This window comes from Hippocampus zosterae, chromosome 17, assembly GCF_025434085.1.
Source record: "Hippocampus zosterae strain Florida chromosome 17, ASM2543408v3, whole genome shotgun sequence".
In the NCBI taxonomy this organism is placed as follows: Eukaryota; Metazoa; Chordata; class Actinopteri; order Syngnathiformes; family Syngnathidae; genus Hippocampus; species Hippocampus zosterae.
Genome location: NC_067467.1, coordinates 10,119,254 through 10,144,480, shown reverse-complemented (window position 1 = coordinate 10,144,480; position 25,227 = coordinate 10,119,254). Strand labels below are relative to the sequence as shown.

Sequence of the window (25,227 nt, the reverse complement as noted above, 5' to 3'; positions counted from 1 at the left end):
GACTGACGGCACTCTAAGACCTTCCAGTGCGACTGTACCTTCCAATGTGTGTCATCTTGATGCGCTCGCTGGGTTGCACCTCCACACCGTCCTTGAACCACTTGCCCGTCACCTTCTCATCAGACACCTCGCACTTGAACACGGCCTGCTCGCTGGCCTTCACCGTCAGGTCGGCGACGCTCTGCAGAACCTGCAGTTCCTTCTCTGCACACAAGAAAAGTGCAGCGCAAATGCACTCTTCACTCACAGAATAACACAAACTTTCAATATTTTTTTTTCCGTCAAACTTTGGGCCACCATTTTGGCATTTTTGAGGCAGTGCTGAAGGAACACACCAGAGATTCAGCAGTGTAGCGAGGAAACCAAAGCCGCGACCCTGTGATCAGTTTTGGACGTGTAGAGCAAATTACCCTGACGGATAACAGCACGATAGATGGACACTTGGATAAATTGAGCAGTATTAATTACGGTAGTAACTAATTGATGAGTTTCCACGCTTGTCCAAATGAAAAACATCAACACGTAGTGCCGGCTAAGCTAATTGAAACACCTGTCAGCAAACTTCCCCTCCTCAGACATTCACAGCCAATTAATTTGCGTCTCGGCCCCCCGTCGGCTTTCACTTCGCTTTCATGGGCGAGTTGACGCGTTATCTTCGTTTAGCATTGAGTAGCATGGCACGCTGTCAGCTTGATTCACACGTTTGCAGAAAGCAGAGGTGGGAGTAAGTCACATATGTGCAAGATTTAAATACGACTCCAAATATTAGTCGGGTCCCAATTTCCTGTGACGAAAACCAAGCAGGTCGAGTCTCCAACAAATTCCAAGTACTGAAAATGCACAACTGGATCCACTTTTGAGATTCGACATACATTATATTGTACTCTATTATTTGTTATTGAAGCACAAAAACACGTCATGATTGTCAAAGAAGGAGCAGATTAACACAAAGAGAGGAAAAGCTGGTGCCGAGGGCTTGCCGAGTGCGCCACAGTTAATTCGGTAATGGACGCGTTGCTTGCCGTACGGCGGGTCTTGGCGAGGAAAGTCCCAAGACCTCAAAATGGCCACTGAAGCCAAGTTTACAGCAAATGACGGAAGAAGCCAAGGGTTACCTTCCACTTCCAGCTCAGCCTTGGACTCTCCACCGTTGGTCAAGGCGAAGTAGGTGCCGATGTCCTCCTTGGTGACGTCGTTGATGATCAAAATGTGCCTCTTGCCGTCCTTCTTGAATCTGTACTTGGAAGCCGCACTCTCTTTGGTCAGCTCCACGCCATCTTTCATCCTGAAGACAAACGAAGCACAGGCGTTCGGTATCGTTGATATACGGGGCTCGTTCCCCACAAACCAACAGTGTTTTTCACCATTTGACGTGCGCCCCTTCCTCTGAGACCTCCACCTCGAACTCCACCTTCTCGCCCACCACCGTGTGGACGTCGTCCAGAAGTTTTGTGATGGTCACAGGTGGCTCTAAAGAACAAGCGAGTCAAGTGTACTGTTGTAAGCGAGTATTTGTAGTACTAGCGGAAAGTATTCCAACGCAATAGGGGTCCCACATATTTAAATTAGTTGACAGAGTTAAGCATATAAATAGAAAATCCTTCAATGTATTTTTTTTTTTAAATCGCATGGTTGGGCTGTTGTGTTGTTCAAGCGGCCTTCAAAGGATGTACGCCTCCAAACGATGACACATTCGCTCACAAACATGACGCAAAGCCATAAATGGGCTTTCTTGTTTAGTAGTGAAAAAGTTTCACTACGAAACCTTTTTTGGAATTGATCAGTTTTAATCGTATTATTGGCGGATTTGAACGAAGTGACTGTTACTTTATTTTTATCTATCCTGTTATTTATTTGAATTGCATTACATTTTAATTGTAATTTACGAGAAATGAAAATACTGTATCAATACACTGTATATGGAACTCATGCAGTTTGGTTACATTTATTTTGATTTCATCTACTTCATTAATCATATTGCTATTTTTATTCTACATTGTACATTTGATTATATTTTATTTTTGTCCTTATGGATTTTTAAAAAAAAAATTTAATACTTAACAATTGGAAAATATTTTTACAGAGGTGGTATTGTAGTTTTTTCTAGTTCATTTTAATTATTCTGCTTGTTTTCATTTGACTAATTTATTGTGTTCATTTAATTTTGATTATTTACAGTAGAGGTACTTGCAAGTGTATTACTAGATCACCTACTACTAGCTTCTAATTGCATTTTTTTCCAAATTTGAGTAAACAGGTACTTACTTGACTCATTGTATATGTTTTTATTCATTCCATTTTTTTTTATGCATGTCAGATCCCCCCCCCCCTCCCCATTTTCCACCCTGTAGAAGGCTGACATGGCATTCCCTTCACTTTTTGCACGCTGATCGTTTTCATTGGGGCGACTTTAGGAAGAATCAACGGTTTGTGATGAGTTTGGGACGGCGCGTGACGAAGACAACAGGTGAGTCAGCTACCTTTGACGAAGACCTCGGTGAAACATTTGTCTTCGCCCACCACGCACTCGTAGGCCGCGTCGTCTGACAGATTGCACTTGTTGATGGTGAGCGTGCGCCGGTTGCCCACGCTCTCGAACACGTACCTGCCGCACAAAGACCAGCACCGCCCGTGATGTCACCGGGAACACAGAAGCGCTCGCCACGTTGCCACGGTGACGCAAGGCCAGTGTACAGCTCATCTATATCCATATACTGTATATCTGGCGACAGCACGACAGTTGTTTAGAAACCAGGCTGGGAATTCGAGCAGCCAATCAGCAAGTGAATCGGATTTCATTTGTATTTTAAACAAATACTTTTTATGTACTATTCTAGGATTGTTACCTGCTTCGTTTAGGAAGCTACTGAATATTGGCCTACAGAATAACTCTGGGGAAAGAGATCGAAGGATAGAGATATTAGATAGAACAGCTAGGAAAATTGTTGTGAAATATCCAGGAATTGAAAGGTTCTGCGTTCTGCATGGATTTTTGCTTCAATTTTAATGCATTTTATATTTTTATTTTGAATTGATATATTAGTGATTTTTATTTTAGTTTTTTAAATTGAACAATTAACATTTTTATTCATTTAACTCTTAGTGAATAATGGATAATTTAGTTTTTATTAAAATCTTTAAATAAATATTTGAATGTAGTTACATCAAAAGTTTGTCCCCAGAATTTATTTTTTAAACCTCTTCATCATTAGATTTTGCACACTGTATACACTTGATCATATTTAGACAGAATGAGTTCTAAATGACATTTCCCCGTCATTGGGACTTTCCTTCCTGCCATCATGTCTTTGCTGATTGGCTGAAAGAGATCACATGGCTCCCTGACCTAACCCAATAATAGTGATGATGATGATGACGCCGCGGCCACCGTCGTGCTCACTTGGCCGAGGGTTTGATCTCCTGTCCGTTTTTGAGCCACTTGATGGGGACGTTAGGGTCGGCTACTTCCACGCACAGCTGGATCCTGCGGCCCTTGTCCACCGAGTAGGCAGGCTCCAGCTTCTTCAGGAAAGCTGCGGGCGCAACGTCCGGTTAGGCTACCGCCTCCGTTACCGTGGCCCGCCCACCCCGCCTCACCATCGCTCTTTTTGGGCTCCACCGTCTTCATCTTCTTCAGCCTCTTCAGCATTCCACGGAGGTCGGTGATGCCGTACTCGAAGGCGATCTTCTCGTAGTCGCACGGCTTGGCCGACTTCAGGATGTCCCAAACGTCCATGTCCTCGGGGGGAGCTTGCTGCTGCTTCTTCTCCCTGATGTGATGAGGGAGCGCCGTGGCGGTCATCCGGTCAGCTCTCGGGGCAAAAAAACCAACAAAAAAAAAGATGGATGTACTGTACCTTTTTTTGAGCAGAGCGCTGAAGTCCAGGTCACCGGCATCTTCGTTTGCATCGCCACTGTGCGAGAAGAACATTCGTCATCAACCGCACCACTTGCCCACACCCCTTGCGCTACTTGCATCATTACAAAGATGTCTTAATCCTCATTTTTCTTTCTAGTTTTCTTATTCATGCGGCATTTTGGAGAACAATGTTTCATTTTGTTTGTTTTGAATTAAAATTATTTTTCCACCGCTTGCCCGCCTAGAACACACCCCTTGCTTTACTTGCAAACTCATAAAGGTGCTGGACTCCACATTTTCGTAGCGGTTTTCTTGTTTTTGGGTTGGTTTAGTCTGTTTCGGCCTCAACGTTGGACTTGGCCACCTCGACACACTCATTTTCTCTACTTGCAATGCAACAAAGATGTCTGAGTCCAGCCAAGTTTTGTTTCAGTTTTCTTCAATCAAGTTATTTATTCATATTTAACTTTATTCCTCATCGCCTGCCCGCCTTGCACACCCACTTGACGTCGATTGCACCGATGAGCTATGTGGGGTTTCCCCGCAAATTTCTTCCACTTGCTCTTCTTGTAAAGACCAAACTGCGCCACTTGAAAGCATATGAATGTTCATCCGAGTTAAATAGCTTCAACTGTTTTCAAATATGACATTTGTTTGGCACTGGATTTTCTGCTTTGCCACTTTTCCGCCTTGTAAATACCAACTTGCTCCTCTCAAAAATCAAAAAAGCCATCTGAATGAACAGCTTTACCGCCCTTATTCTATATGGTTCTTTCTATTCACGCTTTTTTCCTCACCGCTGACCTGCCTCACAGACACCCACTTGCTCTACTTGCAAAGTGGCTACTCGCAAACCATTTGACTGGTGGATCATCAGTCACTTTCTTGCAAGGTGGCCTGTGCGGACAGTTGAATGTTTTGTTTCCTGAAACGGTGTTTGTTTTACCACCCCAGTGGCCTCAAAGGACCCCGCAAAGCCCCCACCCAAGAAAAAAACCCTCAACGGCAATATAAATTCCGAGCCTCTCTTGTGCCTGCACGGATGAGCGCTCCGCTCAAGGATAACATGCGCGCTTGATGGTGGTGGTATAATCCCGGAAGGAGGGCAAAGCCTCCCCGGGGAGCGATAATAACCTCGTCGACGGGACGCGCCAGCTCAGTGGTCGACTGAGCATGAAAACGTCAGCGTGGCCTACTGTACTTGAAGGCCTGTGGGAGCCTCAGATAACCTTCGTGCCAAGAGGAGGGCAGAGCAGGCCACTTGACTAAGCTGAGGATAGCAAGCAATTAAAACTATTTCGTCAACTTATTAGCCACATTATTGGACGCCAGGGTGATATTTTAGGCATTGTGCTTACTAATCCGCGAGTCCTTTTTTTTCCCAGCCTGCAGCACTGTACAGACTCTGGTTGACCCTCGTATCTGGATTTAGGCTCTCATAAAAGCTTCTCAGTTTTTCAAACAATGTTTTTGGGGGGGCTTTTTTGCTTTTTCTTTTGCTTATTCTGTGAAACGTGTTCCAAAAATGGAGCATCTTCAACACGGGCTGTTAGAGACAATTACAAGTTACTGCAGTGAAAAAAGTTTTTCTTGAATTCACTCAAACTATTGAGTCCAGTGGTTTGACGAAATAAAATCAACTGGATTCAGATACATTTTTAAATCGACTCTACATCAATTTAAGAGAATGAAAAGAAAAACAAACAGATCGATTATGATTCAGTTACTAGTTTGGTCTGTAACGTTTCACATGGCTCTTTTCTAAATGCAGATGTTTGCAACGGTCTTATTTGGATTCAACACAGAAACTGACAGAAATCAAAGCCGAGTCCCAATTTTGATATGTCATGTTTTTTTCTAATTCTCAACTGCTTTTATCCACTGCTATTAAAAAAAATAATAATAATACATTGCGGTATGTGACGGCCACCGCGTATTCCCGCGCCAAACTTTGTTCCCTGCTGGTCGTTGGTTTTTGTTAACTGTAAGCTATAATCATCAATATTTTAACAGCTAAAATCATCAACTATTTTATTGTATGCAGTGAATCCCTCAGAATTTTGACTTTTGGGATTGATCTACTTTATTAAAATAAATGTTAACCAATATTCAATTATTTTTCTGTACATCCTAATAAGCTTATGAGTTACAAATCAAACTCATGTAAGGTGCATCTTCAGATGACTTCAGCAATGGTCATAAAGATTCTCTGAACAGCATCAGCCACGTTTAGCCTTGCAGGCTAATAAATCTGACTTCCAAGCAACCTTTCGCGTTGCATTTCCACCTCCTCATCCTCCTCCTCCTCTTCTTGCCGTTTGCGATATGAGGCATGTGCAAATGAGGACCCCGCAGTCGCTTCCGTGGTTCAATATCACGCTGTCGCTTCACATGCTGCGCTGCTCGTCTTCAAAAAGGTGCGCTAACGAGGTTGGGAAACGATGTTTCATGCGCAGATTACTGATACCGGGATGCCTGCTTAAGGTGGACGCTGAGTTAGTAATGTATCGCAGCTGAAACACTTCCCATACTGTATATACAGTGGTGACTGGAGACGAGTGCCCACCTTGTAATTATGGTTTGCCTTCACGAGCCGGATCTGGCCCCCAGGCTTTTATTTTCAAACCTATGACCAATCATGTGACACGTGTGCACATATGCCTTAGTAATGCGGGCACGTAGCCTAACTTAAGAAAGAGGATCAAAAGTACCGAACTTAAGTAATCATTGGGACATGTTTGAGATGGATTGCTTTGTGTGATATTTAAAGAATGTTTAAACCATGAACACAAGAGTGACCGACGGATAGACAGACCCTGCATGAGGTGGACAAATGGATGTCTCGGGCACTCACGATCGTTTAAAGGCCTCCAAAATGTTGTCCTGGTGCTGCTCTTCCACAGCTGAAAGCAAAATAGAAGTAGAAGAGCACCAAGGTTCCTTTATTTTCATGACAAGATAAGGCTCGTGACCTGTCCATATGACAGACTATATCGCGCACACAGTTATTGTCTGACAAAGTCGATTACGCGGCGGAGGCAGCTAGATGAAAGGCGACGGTAAGGCGATGAAGCGACGCACCCTGCACGGACACCTCAAAAGTGCAGCTGTCACACTTGTCCTTGGAGGTCACCTCGCAGCGATACCCGCCTGCGTCGCCGTCCACCACTTTCACAATTCGCATTTCGTATGTGTAGATCTGGAAAAAAAAACAAGCGAGTTTCGAGGCAGCCAGGCGCACACTTTCTTCTTGGTCAAAGTCAAGATGCCAGCAGACTAAGCAACTCCTGGCTGATGTGCCGAGTCTACCTTTGTGTTCCTGTCGTAGGTCTCCTTGAACTGCAAGTGCTTGCCGGCTTTGCTGACCAGGTCAAGCCACTTGCCCTTCAGCCACTTCATGGTAGGCTTCCTCACCAGGGTGGACGCATCCACTTTGGCCGAGAATGTCACATCCTGCCCTGCTCACAATATACATAAATCAATCAAAACACACTTTACTGTATACATTTTACAACACCTTTAACATAAAAGTGCTTTTTTTTGCGGGGCGAAACAGATTAACTGCATTTCCTTTCATTTCAGTGGGGAAAGGCGGCTTGATATTAGAGTGTTTAAGATACAAGGAAATTAAACTATTCCCACAAGGAGCCATTGTATAAAGAAAATATTTGTGGACTAACATGAATACATACACATGGGCAAAAATTCATATTCTCAAGAAATTACATTTTTTAAATATTTCACATAATTGGAATATTAACAACCAACATCTTCATTTCTGACAAATGACATCGCAAGATTCATGTCAACATGGCGCACTAACTGATAACAATATGTCCAACCTCCACAGTAATAAGGTTTCATCCAAAACAAAACTGAATACAAAACCAATGACACAAACATCAATGAATAATATTTGTCAAATATAGGATAACACTAATTTTTAAAAATGATGCTCAACAAATTTGAGCAAATAAGAATGTAAATAAAATGCTAATTAGGCTGAAAGGACGAATCATAGCTAAGCTAGCTAGCTTAAGGGAAATATTAGATATAAAAAACAAGAAGCCAGAATAAGAACATTTTTAAAAGATGTGCGCAAACGTCTAATGGACAACCGAGCAAACGGCAGGGGAGATTTTTGTGCAGACCTTTGGTGGCAGTGGCGCTCTCCGGCTTGAGCGTAAACAGGCCGGTCAGCTCGGCCAGCTGAGGGTCCTCACCCGGAGCGACATCTACCAAATTGACGGACGTTACCACCAAAATAATCAAAAATGGACTTCTACAATACTGTGTGTAACTACTCATCATCATTAGGAGTATTATCTTGTGATTTTCTTTTTTTTTGGGGGGGGGGGTGCTTTCACACCAACAGTCCAACATCTCTGATATGCTTTGTTTCATAAACTTTGTTTAGATTTGGGTTCACAAAGCAAAACCAAAATCACTCTTTTCATTCATTGGTCGCCAAATGTAAACAAGGAAGAGCTACTGTCCAGTAGACAGATGAGTGGACAAAAACACAAAATGGAGCAAAAATTGCGTTTCTTGCTAATTAGCCGGCTTCAACAATGTGACCGTATGACAACTTCAAACATGCAACGTGAAAGTTAATCAAGTTGAATATGCAGTTATGATTCCCATTTATCTTTCTTCTTGGACTACCTGAAGCATTATTATTCTGTCATTAATTTCATTGCTTAATCCCATTAGCTGCTGAGGCGATCGCTGTTACTGCATGACAACAAATAAAAAAAAGCAACAACTAAAGAGTTGTTCTGGGTGAAACTCAAAACATAAGGGTGCACTTGATTCCTTTTGTTGACTCGTGTTTGTCCATACTAGTCAACTATAATTGAATTAAAACTGATTCAGTGACTAGTGTGAAAGCACCCTATATTTGACATTTGTCCACACAGAGCCCTAACAACAAAAAAATCTTCATTGTACTTTTAGGTGTACAATGACTTGTCATTCAGACTCCTCGAAGGTTTTTCCTTTGTTCTCTGACTTCCAGCAATTAGTCCAATAGGATACATTCAGTCAGAGATTTTATGATAAAAAAACACCAACTGCTACCTAGAAATTGTGTTGCATGCAGTCAGTATGATTAACTACAAAGGTCCTTTGAAGACAAATGACCAGAGCGAGGGACCACTCAAATCACCCTTTGGAATCCAGGGATGTCAAACTCATTTTTGTCGCAAGCGACGTTGAAGCTAAGGTAAGTGCCATTGTGATCGTGAATAAGTGTTTGCCTTCATATGATCACATATACACAACCAATTGATGTGTAATTAGTTTTGAAATCAGAAACCAGTTTTTAAAAATCATTGATCAATTATTTTTCAGTTATTTTTAAAGAGTGACTGGTAACAAAAAAAAATACTTGCAATATCTCAATGTTATCAAAAATGAAGACAATTTTCAATTTGGGTGTTTTAGCGAGAAACATGAAGTCGGTGTACATGATTTGTCTTCGCGGGACACAAAATTTGGTGGTGGGCCAAATCTGTCCCCCTGGCCTTGAGTTCGATCCCCATGCTTTAGACATCGTCAGTAATGAAATCATGAAACCATGTCTATTTCTTGATTCCAGCAAACAGACAGGTCCTCAGCAAGTCTTACCATCAGCAGGCAACTCTGCATCATAAAGCATGTTGGTGGGAAAGAGAAAGTATGTCAGTCGGTATAAAAGCAGAATTGTTTGATATAGTGCTGGTCAGATGGAAAACAAACAAAATGTCGACAACGCAAACGTTATCCAGAGCGGTTGATGGGAAAGGTTTCCAAAAGAATCCCATGTATAAATGCAGTCTGGATAAAGCTATTGGACATACGCATAGTCATTTGAGTCAGTCAAAATTAACTATAGGTCTATCAGCATATTCATTTGAATATGGTAAAATTAATAATAATTTTTTAAAAATCAAACAAAGAGACACTATTGACAAAGCTTTGTAACAATTTCCATAATTGACTCCATGGATGTCTAAAAACAGCCACCCATATAGTCAATTGAATCTCTCCAAAATCGAAATATTATAAATAAATAAATACAATGCAGCTCAATTGAGTTCATAAAATGGGTAAAGGAAGACATAATTCACCAGGCACGCTCGCTTCAAATTTTGTTTCTACTTGGTTTCTCTGTGATGAAAACACTTTTGCTAATTTTATACTCCGTTAGTCACCATTCATTGCTAATGCTACGAGCTAAATACTCACTTTCTCATGTGTCACGCCTACACACGCGCACACAGTGACAGACGCTAATGTTTACTGACACACAAAACAAACATAACAAGCAGACAAACAGCAAGCGGAGGGAGGCATTTGGGTGAGGGGACTAGGCGAGGGAGTTTAGCTTTTGGCAGACGCCATCTTACCGTCGCTTGGCTCAGAGTTTGCTGAATGAGAGGAAACATGGATGACAATGAGATGTGGAGGCAGCAGAGCGGCAGTGGGAGGAAGACATTTGGTGACAAACACAAACACGTAAGAGAGCGCAACAGAGAGTGAGGGAGGCGGCACCTTGCCAGCCAGCTTACCTGAGGTCGACTCATCTGCAGATGGATGACAAGCAAACGCTGCATCCCATTTTTTTAGCCTAATAGCATCATTGCCTACTTTTAAATTGTCACAAAAATCAACATTAAGAGAGCAATGGGCTAGCTAAAAATTGTGTGCGTGGGTTCCGTTTATGTTTGTGTAGATTGTTAGTCATCGGACATCACAAATAGCCAAGAAGGATGTTATTTGGCCTCAAATTGTGTGCTTAATGTGTGCATGTATGATTGGGAGCAGCACAATGTCATTAGGGTCAATTGAGCTAATCGCCAACACTGAACACAAACCCTGACCTTTCCTGCCACTTGTTTTTAACACCTAATCCTAACCCAACACATATTCTAACCCCTAATTCCCAACCCTAACTCAGGGGGTCGGCAACCCAAAATGTTGAAAGAGCCATATTGGATGAAAAATTAGCCGCAAAAAATTAAAAGCCTGATATAAACCTTATAATGAAGGCAACACATGCTGTATGCATCTATATTGGCCATACTATCAAATTGAATAAGTTGGCTACAAATACACAATGAGCCTTCATGATTACGGTAAGTTTTTTTTCCCCCCTGCAGTACACCTGCAGAGCAGGGGTGCCCAACCTTTTTTGACGGAAGATCTACTTTTCGATCAACCAACGTCCCGCGATCGACTCGTTACCGCACACGTGGGCATACACACACCGTTGCTCATTATGGCATGTGTGTGTAAACGCATGCCAGGCTATGACGCAAATCCTCATTGGCAGAAATGTTGACATTTAATATGTATTCGACACATTTTTACAACATTGGAAAACATTAAGAATGTGTGTGTCACGTTTGTCCTCCTACAGAAATCATATAAAAACAAAAATGATATTTTCCTCCCCCATCTTTTTCCATTTTCAAACATTTTTGAAAAAGCTCCATGGAGCCACTAGGGCGGGGCTAAAGAGCCGCATGCAGCTCTGGTGCCGCGGGTTGCCGACCCCCGCCCTAGGCCAAACCCTAACTAGATCTCACTTGAAAGAATACTTTTGGCTTAGCGTGTAACACACACGCACGCACGCGCGCGCTCGGTTTGATCACAAGTGACTTTCAGCTTTTACTTCAAGTTCCGTGATAGTCAAACTATTCGAACACATTTGCAGGGAAAATACACTGAAAATCACACCAAATGAAACACTGTCATTCATGCGTCGGAAATGCAAATTATGTCAGAAAAAAAAGAGCACGTTTATGGCGTGTATGCATCTACCGTGCATATCCATGTCTGTGCGTGGGTGTTTTCCTAATAGCGCGGGCCAAGCAGATGAATGTTTCATGTGTCCTTCAGCTACCTTTGTGCAAGTGTGCCTTTGATCACTTTAGTTCTAAACTTAAAAGATCTGGAGGGGAATTTTGTATTAAAGCTAAGTATTTCTGGAAATCTTTTTTTTTTTAATTCCCCTTCTCACCCTTTCACCACCAAAATGTTTTATTCCAGGCGTCTGACAGGCGTGTGTGAGCATGTGTGTGTGTGAGAGACGCTGGAGGTAGAAGGAAGGCTCCTGAAAGATGTTTGGAGATATTTGCCTCGCCACGCAAGAAGGAGCTAATCGTTAACGAGCCCCACGGGAGTCACAAACACCTTTTCCACGTTCACCTTGTCGGATTAAAATACGCTCGTGTTAGCCAGGCAAAGTCTAATAGCGGATGAGAGTGAGTCCGTGTGTGCTGTCAATCCAGATGAATTAGCACATACGCAGACGAAGAAGAATGCTGACTTAGATGAAGACTCTGAACCAGATTTGCCTTTTCATAGACTCACTGTGTGTGTGTGTGTCTGTGTGTGTGTTTTCATCTGACCTTCAACATTTGAAGCATGTGCACACGCACACTCACATTTCAGGTTGAACACTTATTTTCTCACCTTTGGTGTCTGAAAAAAACAGGAAAAAAAGGATTTCAGATTGGACTGAACAAACATTTGTCGTGATGTCACAAACATATTTCTACATTCAGGGACCCCACTCACCAGCAGGAGGCGCTGCTGTATCTTGATCACCATCACTGGCTGCAATTCCACAACAGACAAGAATTGAAAACACAATTGGCTTGACGGCAATAATATAAACCGCACATGGACCACAAAAGGCCATCTTCACATAAATTGGCCTGATGCAGGCCTGGCCTGGGGACTTCAACAAAAGACAGTTGCAAGCACAAACACATCAAAGGTAATCCAGTCGCTATGAGCATCCTTTGAGATGAGAGATTAGAAGGATTAGGACATTTTTGGATCAACACTCAAACGACACTAACAATTTCACGGCTTTCAAATGACCGTCCACAGTAGTGACGGATGCACAACTTTGACATCAGGGCTCCCATATGAATGGAAACTGATCACCGATTTAGCTTTCAAGACCTGTCCGTTGACATGAGGTGCCTCAGGGTGGAAGAGCTCAGATTTGTAAGGTGGGGCGAGACCACTTGAACATTTAAAGGCAAATAAAAGAATCGTCAAAAGAACTGTAAAGTGTACAAGGAGCCAGTGAAGAATTAGAGCAATGTGATCCCTCCTACAAATTCCAGTTCAGGGGTCAGCAGCAGCAATTTTGGAGCACCTGGAGATGATTGAGGGAGGACTGACTGATTCCAAAATTAAGTGCACTACAATAATCCATCTGAGATGCAACAAAGGCACAGATTACTTTTTGTAAATGCGCTTGTGAAAGAGGAGGCTTTACTTTAGCCAGCTGCCTAAATTGAAAAAGATGGATTAAACAACAGCACCAATATGCCGGTCCAATTTAAAATCACTTACAAATTTACAACCCAAATTGTAGACTGTTGGCTCTAGATAAGACGCCAGGGGGCACCAAGTCAACAGGTGGCCCTTTTCCACCTTGTTTGTGCTAGTTCCATAGTTATCATGACGATCGCAGATGTAGAGCAATGACTCCCTGGACACACGCAAGCTTTGCACAAAATCATACATGTAAAGTATGTCACGTAACTGTAGCCAGGGCAACACACCTGTTTGTGTGTGTGTGTGCGCACGTGTGTACATAATGTCACCTGAGCTGTCCAAATCTCCGCTAACCAGCAGCAGTGTGCGAGTGGCTGAGCGCCAGAACATTTGGCGCTATCATATGCCCCTCTGTCTGCACGCTTCAAGCACCGTGGTGGCCTTTTTGTCATGCACCACCGTGTATTTTTTTACATAGCAGACATACGCGAAGATCGTCTACAAACCTATCACAGGCCATGAGGTTTGCTCATCGCTCACTGGAGCAACCCCCTCAATCTCAGTGTTTTACTGGATTTTGACTGATCTAGCAAGGCCCACAGAATATTTGGTTCGAATGCTAAATAAACATGGAGCCTACCAAAATTAAGTTTGGACTCTCTTCTTTCAGCAGAAAAAAAAATTATTTCTATCTTTTTCCATTCTTCAGCAATCGGCATTACAAAATAGCCTAGTTTCATGAAAATGGTGATTCCTGGGCAAAAAACTGAGAAAAAGAGCTTTTTGTAAAAGCACGCATTTCAAGCACGTGAGGCACCACTGCCACCTACTGGTCGCTTTTTACATGACTTACAATACAAACACCTTATTCTCATTCACAGATTGCATCAGACCCTCCTCTTCTCTATGAGGCAAAAAAAAAGACAGACGTACAAGTACATCCTTGGTAGGCGGGGCCTAATTGTAGAAAGACGTACAAGTACGTCTTGTGGAATGAAAGAGTTAAAAAGGGCCATACTTGATCTCCACTAAACAGCTTATACAGTTCATCCATAAGCAAAAGGTCGTCGTCGTGGGCCGGCAGAAGGAGACTTCCCTTTTGGGCGAGGCTAACTTCCTGTCATTCGGGTGTAGCATTACCTCATTCCCAGGCTGTCATCTAGCTCCCACAAGTATGTGGCGGGCACTTGATGGATGACTAACAGATGCGGAACCAAAAGTCGGACAAAAACTGATGACAAGATAACCGATGAGTTCAAAAAACTTCCTCAGGCGATGGAGACAATTCAAAGTAACTTTTTGTTTCCAACGTTCGTTTGTTTTAGAGGAACTGCAATTATCGGTTTATAGTCAGGGCATAAAAGACAATCTTCACAACCTTTTTATCCCACAAGTCTTATGACCGCATCCCCTTCATTCCCTCCTAAGTTGTCATGGGAAGACGTCCCAGGCGAAATAAAAACAAGCCGTAATTCCTGTCGTCATAGCCAAACAACCAGTCCTTGGCCGACCCAAATGAATCACATCCCTGACCGAGGAGGAATGTCACAGTGAGCGCTTCCAAGACCATTAGCGCCTGTTAGCGTATCAGGAAGAATATTTATGGTAAGACTAACAACAACTTTGGAGTTTTACAGACTGCATTGTAAAATTACCGGTAGCTCATATTAGCCACTCTGTGCGAAGTTAAGGTTGTCATGTTAACAAAACAAAGTGACAGTCAAACTTGATTTACAGCAATGGTTATGTACTGTATATCAAATGTAAATTATGATAAAATCTTTCAGATGAGAAACTATTTAACATGGAATTTGGTCGGCATGTCTTTCATGAGTATACCCCACAAAAAAACGCTTCAGCCTGCAAAAACACAGGAAGTCCTCCATTTTGCTTTGGAGCGACATTTGGTAAGCATGTCTATTATGATTAGACCCAGAAAAAAAGTCTCAAGAAGTCATGCCCAGAAAGGACACAAAACCTCTGCTGATTGGTTTTGAACCAGTCACCGTGGGATGGGGTGGAACATGGTGAAGTTTGATGAACTTTCATATTCCGTTCCAATTGTCACATTTTGCGGTTCAGAGATAAAACGTGTCTTAATCGATTAGCCTGACTTTCTTTGTTCTTTCCTTCTCTTATAAAAATGACGTTATATATTCATGAAATGAATATAAAACAACATTTTAACTCTCTTGGCCTAACAAAATTTGTAAAAGTAGGTCATCCAAAAATCATCTTGCTGCATTCTGCTCATCAATCTTGAAAAAAATCTTGGAATATTGCAGAGTCTTGAAATGAAAGCTGTCTTGCATTATTACTGGGAATATCCACCATTACTGCTGACAGGACAGGTGTCCTCATCGAGGACTCAGAGTTCATCTTGTAGAAGGCCATGACCTTTTTCGTGACCATTCACGCCAAATGGGGAGATTGTCGAGCTAACTCATGAGTCAAGCATCCTCGGAATAATGACGCTTACCTCACCTCGTCAAAGTATGGCCAACTACCAAGTGCCGTGAATGCCAGTGAAACTAGGTGTCCGCATAGTCAAAAATAGATACTTTTCAGACTTGCAATAAGGGCTTTGCCGGTCAAACCATGATGCGACAAGCGCTCGGCCTCATGGCGGCGCCGTACAGGAGACACTGTCAAAGTAATTCCGTGACTAAATGAGATCCGTTTGGAATTTTAGCTACTTAAAAGCAGAGGCCGCCTTAAATCTCACCGGACTCACAGCACGGAAAGCAGCAACTAAAAATAGATGCTAATGAGCGAGTTCACAGCCGTGTAAAACTGTAATAACTACATTTTTGGATAAACTGCAAAGTAAATTGACAGTGTATCAAATTAATTTTTTTTTTTTTTAATGGTAAACCCGTTTATTTTTCTGTATTGATTTTACCAAACAAATTTATGAGGGCCTCAAACTGTGTCTTTAACAATTTAGCATCACTCATCTGTCTAGAATACAAGGTTGGGCATCCCTGCTCCAAGTATAACTTTGGAGATGCTACTGAGCAGAAATAGCCGATTAAAACCCAAAAGCAGACTTGCTGTCTCTTTTCTGGATTTTGGAAAGTTTTTCAAGAGTTTATTCATGACAGACATGCAGTATCTACCAATGTTCATGTTACTTGGGGCTGAATTTGAAAACCAATTATCTGGTCAACTTGGACCCTAAAATGGTAGCTTTAAACCAAAATTGCAGACTTCTTATGTCTTTTCAGGTATGTCGTCTTGAGACTTTTTTATTAGTGTTCTTGTGATGGACATCCATCCATTATCTAATCTGCTTATCCTCACAAGGGTTGCGGGAGTGCTGGAGCCTATCCCAGCTGTCTTTGGGCTGTAGGTCGTGGGCACAATGAACTGGAACCATCTGCGTTCACAATCACACCTAGGGCCAATTTAGTGTATTCCATTAACCTACCATGCATGTTTTTGTAATATGGGAAGAAACTGGAGGATCTGGTGAAAACACATGCAGAACATGCAAATACCTCACAGGAAGGAATCAAACCCTGCACTTTTGCACTGTGAGGTGAATGTGCTAACTCGTCGACCACCGTCACCCTTGTGTTGGACATGCACACCAAATTTCAAGCTCCTACGTAACATTTTTTCTCAACAATTTGTGAGCAGAATTTTTTGAGGGTCGCCTCATGATGCCCAAGTACACCAAATCGCATGCTCGCAAGAAAAGCTTGGTTTAGGCACAGGATTTTGAAAACATTGCAGCTGTCACAGCAGAACTTTTGGAGATATGCCGAGTTTTTTTGAGTATATGAAGATCCTCAGATTATCATCTTATTTTGGGTGGGGGTGTGGTGGTGGGAGTCGGCCGCACCCAAACGCCCCCATTTCTCACCCCCGCAAGCACCAACAAGCGCCCACACTGGGCAAGTGATTCCATTCAAGAAGCCTTTCGCACCTCTCACGAGGCAAGATGATGATCCCCTCCCTGATTGGAGAGGTGACACCATCGAATGAGCGCAGCCTCCAGCAGTCTCCTTACACCTCCAACTATTCTTGTGGCTGTTTATTAGGCTGCGTGCCCCCTTGCAGATCGCCTGCCACCAGAGCCCCGATGGAGTCACATGGTCCAGCTGAAGCCAAGAAAGCCAGGAGGGCTTCAAAGGTGAAAGAGTGCGATGAACATGAAGCATATTAAAAAAACGATGTCAACCTGAAAGATCACTGGAATCTGAGACATGGGATGCGTAAACACCTCTCCGCCCCACACCCCCTACCCCTCCAATTTTTAAGCCATCGTTTTTGTTTGTTTTTGTTTTTAAAGGTTTTTATTGTAGCAGTTGTTTTAAGGTATCGTATTATCGTAACATCTAGGTTAATTGCCATAAGACCGTTTACGGCACTGACCAATAAATGTTAGCATTAAGATAGCGGCCAATATATTTCTTTTCCATCCGTCATCTCGGTTTTCATACCCCCAAAAATATATCCATCCAGTATGCATAACTCGGCCATTCAATGCGTGACTTGACTATTCAATGTGTTTTACATGTTCTGTAAAATTCAAATTAAAAGCAGTTTTCCTCCACTTTCTTTGGATACATGGTGGCTTTTTTTAGCAGTTGCATCCAATAAACGAGCACAAAATAATTTATGTGCGACTGATAAGCCACTGTTTGGCGAAAAAAAAAAGTGGGGTGTAATGTAGTAGTAGCAGACTTTTGAAAGGACGTAAAACTGATGTTGCCCTAACTTGCAACTTGATAAAGGCGATAGGAGTATTTTGTGTAAATTCTGGGTGGGGTCTGGAACAGATTAATTGAATTTACACTTTGGATTACGTATGATTCGGTTTTAGTCACATTTTCTGTAATGGATTCATCACAGAAGAGGTTCCACTGTGTTTGGTTGAGTTGAATATTTGGGTGTAAAAACATGTCATATTTAATTTGTTTTGTGTCAGTTGTACTGTAAACTTCGAGGGGGTGTGACATAACTCGAAACACGCACAGTAGGATTTTTTTGGGGTGAATTGCGCAAGAAGGTCTTTTTTTCTAAAACCGATGTATGATTGCCGCCTCGTTCTTGACAGCAAGAGAGTGAGAATGGGTGCGAAGGAGGATTTTCAAAGGGGTGATGTAAATGTGTTAAAGCGTGAGAGATGGGTCTAGAGTGCATCCCCGCGATTAACATGGGTTTGCAGTATAACAAACGCGTCACAGCGTTGGCTCATGGTAAAAGACATGGAATGAACAACTACATTCCACAGACGGGAGAGAAAGGATAAGGTGGTTCACACCTGCCTTGACAGAGGCCTTCTCAGCTATCCTCTCTCCTCCTGCACTGGCATATTGTCTCAGGCTTTGAGCTGTGATTTACGCGCCTGTTGACAAAACGCGGCAACAGCGCATATTTTAGTCATCATGACAGCACCAACATGCGTTACGGCCCCGCGGCGTGATGTCACCACACACTAGGTTATTCCTGAACATGACACCTCGCACTGTATGACCACAAAGATGAAGGAACGCGACAGATTTAATTCACTGCAACATAACATGTCAGGGATTTGCCACTGGGAATGGGACAGGTCACAAGATTTGGTACCCATGCATAACCAAACCAGAGCCAAAGCAGTCATCCTCCAAACATGACAAAATACGTGAAAATACACGATTGGACTTAAAAGATAAATTAATGAAAATATTTTAGGATATTGGAGGCTGAGGAGTACTAAAATATCAGATACGAAACAGTGTGAAAAAAAATTAAATACATTCATATCTAACATGGTCGACAATACGAAAAGAAGTGAAAATTACTTGGAACGTAATACAAAATACACACAATAAACACTTAAAAGATTTTAACATGCAAAATGTATTTAAAATAAATATGAATTGAAACAAAATAAAAAACATTAAATTATGTTTTTTAAATATTAAGCAAAAAAATTTCATTTGCTACCACAGGTGAAAAAAAAACAAAAAATTGTAAGAAAATACAAAGACAAATGCAAGAAGGTGAAAGAAAAGAGAAAATTTTAAAAAATGAAAACGTAAAATATAGATGAAAAAATCATCACCAACATCACCACTAACTCAGCAAATTATTTCAAGACATGTGTCAACCCCTTTTATGTTTGGTCTTGACAACTCACCATAACAACCACTGGCACGACTAGTCAACATCTGCGTTCATTCAATGTCTACTTTTCAAAGCCATCAACAAACCCTTACACTAAGCTATGATGCCATTTGAAACTACAGAACACAACAAACAATTTTAAATCCTCTCCTAAGCTGCACATTTCCTGGTGGGCCTGTCGGGAGTCAAGCGGTGGAAGGTGATTGACAGGCTACGTTAGCGGTTAACTGTTCCTTTGTGTCGACATGCCGGCAGCTTTGGTGCGACATCTTACCAGGCTCCTGGAGCTCAGGCATGTCTGTCACAGTCACTTCCAAAGCGTCTTCGTCGTTTTGTGGATCTGCCTGCACTTCCTGCTCCATCCCTTTTTATCGCCTCACCGCCTCCTCCGCCTTCCTCCTCCCCCCTCCCGCCGCCAAGACTGCCAGTCATCTCATCTTCTTGGAGTGACAGAGCGTTTGTCACCTGAAACCTTGGCAGCAGCTCAAAGAGCAGAAGATCAGGGCCGTCGGGAGACGCCGCCCGCCCCCGAGAAGCTCCTCAGATGTTAACAACCGCCGCGTTAATCAATCAACGGGGTGATGGAGTCCCCCGAGGTTTCGCATGAGTTTCTGTGGTCCAAAGTAAAAAGAGGAAAATGTGGAAAAGGAGAACACGGGTCTACGCTTGGACAATGACATTTGTCCGAGCTGTCAGCGGGGTACAGAATTTCAAGGATCTTATAAGTTCTTTAGGAAGTGCCTTGTACACTCCCCGTGACTCCCACACAGATGTCCCAGCGGATGTAAATATACGCTCAACAGACAATATTAGGCACATCTAATGGAGAAGCAATCTAAAGGCACAGTTGACCCACGAATAGCTGCTTCAAAACGGCATTCTGTCTTTTCAGGCATGACGTCTTGAGACTTTTTTGAGGGTCTACTCAACATGGACATGTCTACCAAATTTCAAGTCGCTAAAGTGAAATTGGCTTCAAAGGATGAATTTTCAAAATATTCCAGAAAACGTTCAATTCAAACCAAAATGGCAGACTTCCTGAGACTTTTCAGACAGGCCTTTGAATGAGATCTCCTTTTTCACAACACACAATTTGTGACACGTGATACAGTTGAACAATCCATATAAAATCCACATTTAAATTCACACTAAGGAGTGCACAAGTGTTTATGGTGTTAAAGAGAGGGGGAACACCTAATCGGTGACCAGATACTTCATCTCAAGTTCTGCAAAAACGACATGAGCCAGCTATATAATCTCCTTCCTTCAACATTGTATTGCACTTTAAGACATGACATCATCCTGCTTCTCAGCTGCTTTACACCCAATAAAGTGTTTTTAGAGCTCCAAGAGCCTCACATTTTGATTATGGAACGAACATAAATATAGGCATTTTATCATTTTCTAATGTATTATTAAACCAATTAATGCTTCTTTTAAAAATATCTGCAGACGTTTTTTCTTTGCTCTTTGGGAAAAGAAAGGGAACTTGTTATTTATGTCCTGATTTCTGGTCATTTGGCGCCCCCTGTCATCCAAGAGTGACAGGTGCAGCATATATCATCACGAAACAATTATGCTTTTAATTCGCTCTCCCTAAAACATGAAATAGGCTATTAAACCTATCCATTGGCGATTCATTTGATAAATGATAATAGGGGAACGTACATAGTCGTTTATTTGGTGGATTATTATGATGTCAAAACACAAGTGCTAAAGTCTTGCTTTTTCACTGTCCCAACGGCACCTTGGATTCGTTCACGGTTAAACGGTATTTGGGAGTTTATGTTCGAGTACCCAACGTGAAATACATAAGTTTGGAACGATTTATTGAGAATAATTTTTTTGTCGACTTCATCGTTCACAGGGGTGGGGGGGGGGGGGGGGTCGTCGTTGGTGTGGGAGAATCTTATTGCGAAAGAGCCCAGCGGAAGCACTAACGGCGTTCTGCGAACGCTGCATCGCCCTTCTCAGCTTGAACCTTCTTGGTTAAATACAAACATGAAGACTTTAATATCGCTCAAAACATCATTTATTTCTTTTATTATAGCATTTGTGTGCATTAAGATCGCCTGGTGCAACAATGGCCGGAGGGTACGCGTTTGCCATTTTCAAATCGTCGCATTTGGTCTTCGATGAAGCTGTTAGACGTGTGTATGCTTCAAGGCTAACGGCAGCTTGTGTGGCTTTTTTTCTTTACTCTTCTCATTTCCAGGTTAGCGACGTCCAAGATGCGGAATTCGGTGATTTCTCCGTGCCACTAGAACATTCTTTTGAAGTTGGTGAGGACGTTTTTCTGTTTAATGTAACTCTGTCGCGCATGTTAGTTACCTAACGAAGCAACTACAGTGCTACTGGGTAGAACAACCTCTTGACCAGACCCCATTCGAAAGTAATCAACATTTTAATAAAGTTGCCTGAAATTAACTTACTGGCATTACCAGGGTGTGCCGGGTGATGTTCTCTCAGCCTCTACAGTCTTCGCTTCAATTCGGCATGTGTCAATTGTAATTCAGGTCACCATATCTCTCGTAAATGTCCTGTCTATTTACTTTGCTTCCACACCATAGAATTCTCACCGCCATTTGAAAGTGTCATAAACAGGTGAATTTAATCGGATACTCTCGCGCGATCTCTGTCTAGATGACGTAGGCAGGTTCCGGGTGCGTGGAGCGCTGCTGCTGAAAGCCGGCAGGGAATCTGGAGTGTCCCTGAGTCAGAACCACCTGACGCAGGACGACAGAATCAAGCTCAAAGTGAGTAAAAACAGCAGAAACCCGCAATAATCTAATTCTGAAGAATGGGAACACATTTTCAACCTAATCCAAAATTTATGATTTTTTTTCAAGAAAAAACGTATTTCAACCTTCTCTACGAGTGACATGTTGCACACGCACAAATGCGTATCCACTACTGACGCAAGCAAGATTAATATATTCAAATCTGTTTGATAATTAAAAAATTGAAAAAACCCTTTTGACAGGAGGTGGCATCAGTGGATGGTTTGTACCGAATCCGAGTGCCTCGGGTTTCGCTGCAGGCTGACAGACAGATGGAGCGACATATGGAAGGATACCTCACCGCTTTTGTCAGAGCTGTGAGTATTTCACCAACAACATCAAAACACTTGCAACTGATAGCACCGTAAAGCATGGACACCCTGAATATAGCATGTACCAACTCATCAACCCATGTTACATGAACAACGATATAAACTTCTAGCCTTGGACTTCTATTGGTGTGGTGTGAGAAGAAAATTGATTAATAGTTGTGATTTTCAGCAAATAAGAGAGAATATATATTTTTTTAATCTGTTAATCTTTGAATGTCAAACCGTGAATATTTGGGGGTTTAGCCTACTTGGAGAATAGAGTGTTTTTTGTTTTTAGATGGTAGTTGGTATAAAAAAAAGACTACCACTGCTCTAGTCTATGAATAACATTCTGAACGATAATCATCATCATGATTGCGATGTTCCCTCTGTTCAGTGCGCGATGGTGGAGTCCCACCTGAGCGACGTGATCACCTTGCACACGGACTTGTCAGGCACGCTGATTGGCATTTCCATCGTCACACTGCCCGGCGCCTGCACGGGGACGGACGTGGAGGACGAGGTGGACCTGGAGCTCTTCAACACTACGCTCAGTGTCATGGCCCCCGTCAACGCGCCCGGGTCTGTCACTCTCCACGGCGATTGCTTCTTGGCATTTTTACGCATTGATTTCTGGTGTCGTGGGTAACTGGTGAGGGGAGTGATGGCAGTAATTAGACCACATGTAGTGCCAATGAAAGGCTTAATCAAATAATTGGATTTGACAATAAGATCAGGTCAAAATGCCTTTTTTATTGAACTAATGGCAACAAAGTAAATAATTCATAGATGAACTGCTCCGGCCGGCACTCATCAGTAGCAAGACTAGCTAACAGTGTGCTGTTGTTTTTTTTTTTTTTTTGTTTGTGTGTTTTCAACTCTGGATTATTTAGTATCTTTGTGTTTCTGTTGCACGAGATGCTCCCCTCGCTTTTTTTCTCAGCTGACTCTTCTGTTAGCTTACGATGCTGTTGAGTCGTCAGCGTTGCGTTCCTGTCAGGATTTGTTGTCTCTCAGCACTCACTGACACATTTTCATTCTTCTTGATTTCTAATTGCTACAAATTGTCCTCGCAGGCCCGAGACGGCTCTGTTCCTGGAGCGCATGGAGCAGGAGTCAGAGAAGAAAGGCAAGAATCCCCAGGAGCAGAAGTCTTTCTTCGCCAAATACGTAAGTGGATTCCCCCTACCTCATCTTCAGAGCTTTGCCGGTCTTTCCCGCTCATCGTACCTGAGTCTCTTTGCTTCCCTGTGAACATGCAAAAGTGGATGTTGACAGAAGACACTTCCCAATTTGCGGCTGTCAGTGCTAATTCCAGAACTGTGCCTAAAGGTGGCGCTATGAGATGGCCAGCGCTGCGCCTTGCTGACTGTTGTGTGGTGCTCGCTGTGCTGTTGTGTTGCAGTGGTATTTGATACTGGGAGGCGCCATCTTCCTCATGGCCTCCAATTCGGCGCAGCCCCCAGCAGGGGGAGGCAGAGAGCAGAGTTGAAAACTCAACCCCCTCAGACTCACTCACTGGAAGTAAACATGAGAATGCTTCATTTTGGCTCCTCTCTCTCTCCTCCTCCTCCTCCTCCTCCTCATAATGCATATTTCCTCACAAAGTGACCACCATCGCTATGGTAATATTCAACTGCAGAAAGACCAGACATCTGTCAAACGTAAGCAGGGAAATGCTGTTGTTCAGAGGCCTGTTTTGAGTTCAGCACAGGAGCGACCACATGTCAAGTCTTGCGTCTGTAGGTCCTGCCATTTTGGTTCGCGACAAACTGACATGACATGGTGGTGTAAATTGCAGTCAATCCAGTCACGGCCACCTTTGTCCAGTCAATTCATTAATTGGTGCGCCGTCTATTGCAGCAGGGGCCACTATTTGAGGAAATATGCCGCTTTCTAACAATATAAAGATGGACAATTACTAACTGGGAATGATTGTGTGGAGGGACTCGAGTCAATCATGTTGCACTTAACCACGAACAACCCACTAACATGCTTTTCTTCGTCTTGTCTTGAAGCCAATCTGGACTTGATCAACAAATAAATTGTTGTGGCGATTTGTTTTCCAGTGGATGTACATCGTGCCCCTGGTTCTCTTCCTGATGATGTCAGGGGCTCAGGACCAGTCAGGGGGCGGTGCCGGTGGTGGCGGAGCGGCCAACGGCGGCGGCCGATGATTCTTTTTTTTTGTGTTTTCAAATTCTCGTGAGCTGCTGTACATGCGCATTTAATGTGATTTTTTCATTTTTATGTTTGTAATGCGACTGTGAAGAACATAATAAAAGTATTTATGAGCCCACCAGTTTGAAGTGATTTGAGCTGACGCAAGGCAGTAACGCTGTTAATTTTAGATTCCGACAACATAGTTTGTAACTGCATCTTGCATCTTATGGAGCAGCACGACATTCTTCCAGAGACATGATATGACATAATTTGAAACGACCCAGGTTTAGGGTCTGATGCAATGTGGGTGCGTGAGCTCACGAACTGCACCTAGGCATTTTGAAAACGCATTTAATAAGGACAAAAAGCAAACTGACGTCACGCCTAAAAATTCTTACAATGAAACTTTTGCACGAGTGGGAGGAGGTTCATCTGGGACCTCCGAAAAAAACCCTCTTAAATCACCACTATCACGTCCAAAAATAATATGAAAAAATGCAATATAACAACCATGTGAAAATGAAGAGAAAGACAGCCATTTTCTATATTGGTTGATGAATACCATTTTACAAAAAAAAATTGACAGCTAAACCTTCGTCTACCATTACATCACCCTCAAACCTCTACATCAGAGGTCCCAAACCTTTTTTTGTGTCACGGACCAATTTAGACAAGTACATGAAGTTCGGGGACCAGCAACCATTTTTTATAA

The 25,227-nt window shown here is 42.6% G+C and overlaps 2 protein-coding genes across 7 annotated transcripts in view; one reads left to right on the top strand and one right to left on the bottom strand.

Annotated features, from left to right (window-relative positions):
* The window catches only part of mybpc2a (myosin binding protein Ca), a 31,650-nt gene extending 9,768 nt beyond the window's left edge, over positions 1 to 21,882 (bottom strand). The window contains exons 1-16 of one of the 5 annotated variants that reach the window (XM_052048124.1): positions 21,694 to 21,882; positions 19,536 to 19,872; positions 12,416 to 12,463; positions 10,249 to 10,269; positions 9,488 to 9,502; positions 8,011 to 8,094; positions 7,169 to 7,317; positions 6,941 to 7,058; positions 6,714 to 6,762; positions 3,858 to 3,914; positions 3,598 to 3,770; positions 3,401 to 3,533; positions 2,481 to 2,605; positions 1,365 to 1,470; positions 1,116 to 1,285; positions 39 to 204 (exon numbers count right to left, since the gene is read on the bottom strand). In XM_052048124.1, coding sequence (XP_051904084.1) covers positions 39 to 204; positions 1,116 to 1,285; positions 1,365 to 1,470; positions 2,481 to 2,605; positions 3,401 to 3,533; positions 3,598 to 3,770; positions 3,858 to 3,914; positions 6,714 to 6,762; positions 6,941 to 7,058; positions 7,169 to 7,317; positions 8,011 to 8,094; positions 9,488 to 9,502; positions 10,249 to 10,269; positions 12,416 to 12,463; positions 19,536 to 19,623 — 1,502 coding nt within the window. In that variant the 5' untranslated portion in view covers positions 19,624 to 19,872; positions 21,694 to 21,882. Of the gene's footprint in view, positions 1 to 38; positions 205 to 1,115; positions 1,286 to 1,364; positions 1,471 to 2,480; positions 2,606 to 3,400; positions 3,534 to 3,597; positions 3,771 to 3,857; positions 3,915 to 6,713; positions 6,763 to 6,940; positions 7,059 to 7,168; positions 7,318 to 8,010; positions 8,095 to 9,487; positions 9,503 to 10,248; positions 10,270 to 12,415; positions 12,464 to 17,072; positions 17,248 to 19,535; positions 19,873 to 21,693 lie in introns of all 5 variants that reach the window. The other 4 variants (XM_052048122.1, XM_052048125.1, XM_052048123.1 and 1 more) reach the window with 4 other exon arrangements.
* Positions 21,186 to 24,651, top strand: emc10 (ER membrane protein complex subunit 10). Of its 2 annotated transcripts, XM_052048129.1 has the most exons (8): positions 21,186 to 21,355; positions 21,477 to 21,543; positions 21,905 to 22,017; positions 22,245 to 22,358; positions 22,750 to 22,934; positions 23,429 to 23,522; positions 23,758 to 23,876; positions 24,422 to 24,651. In XM_052048129.1, exons 1-7 carry the CDS (start codon positions 21,263 to 21,265, stop codon positions 23,842 to 23,844), a joined length of 753 nt encoding a protein of 250 aa, XP_051904089.1. In that variant the 5' UTR covers positions 21,186 to 21,262; the 3' UTR covers positions 23,845 to 23,876; positions 24,422 to 24,651. The 2 variants fall into 2 exon arrangements, with proteins under 2 accessions (XP_051904089.1, XP_051904087.1); XM_052048127.1 differs by lacking the exon at positions 23,758 to 23,876.
* The last annotated feature ends 576 nt before the right edge of the window (positions 24,652 to 25,227 follow it).

Excerpts from the sequence above, each read along its gene's own strand:
- emc10 (XM_052048127.1), top strand. The coding sequence starts at position 21,263 with ATGAAGACTTTAATATCGCTCAAAACATCATTTATTTCTTTTATTATA. Across the intron at positions 22,018-22,244 it reads ACGACAGAATCAAGCTCAAA|GAGGTGGCATCAGTGGATGG; the intron begins GTGAGTAAAAAC and ends CCCTTTTGACAG. Across the intron at positions 22,359-22,749 it reads TCACCGCTTTTGTCAGAGCT|TGCGCGATGGTGGAGTCCCA; the intron begins GTGAGTATTTCA and ends CCCTCTGTTCAG.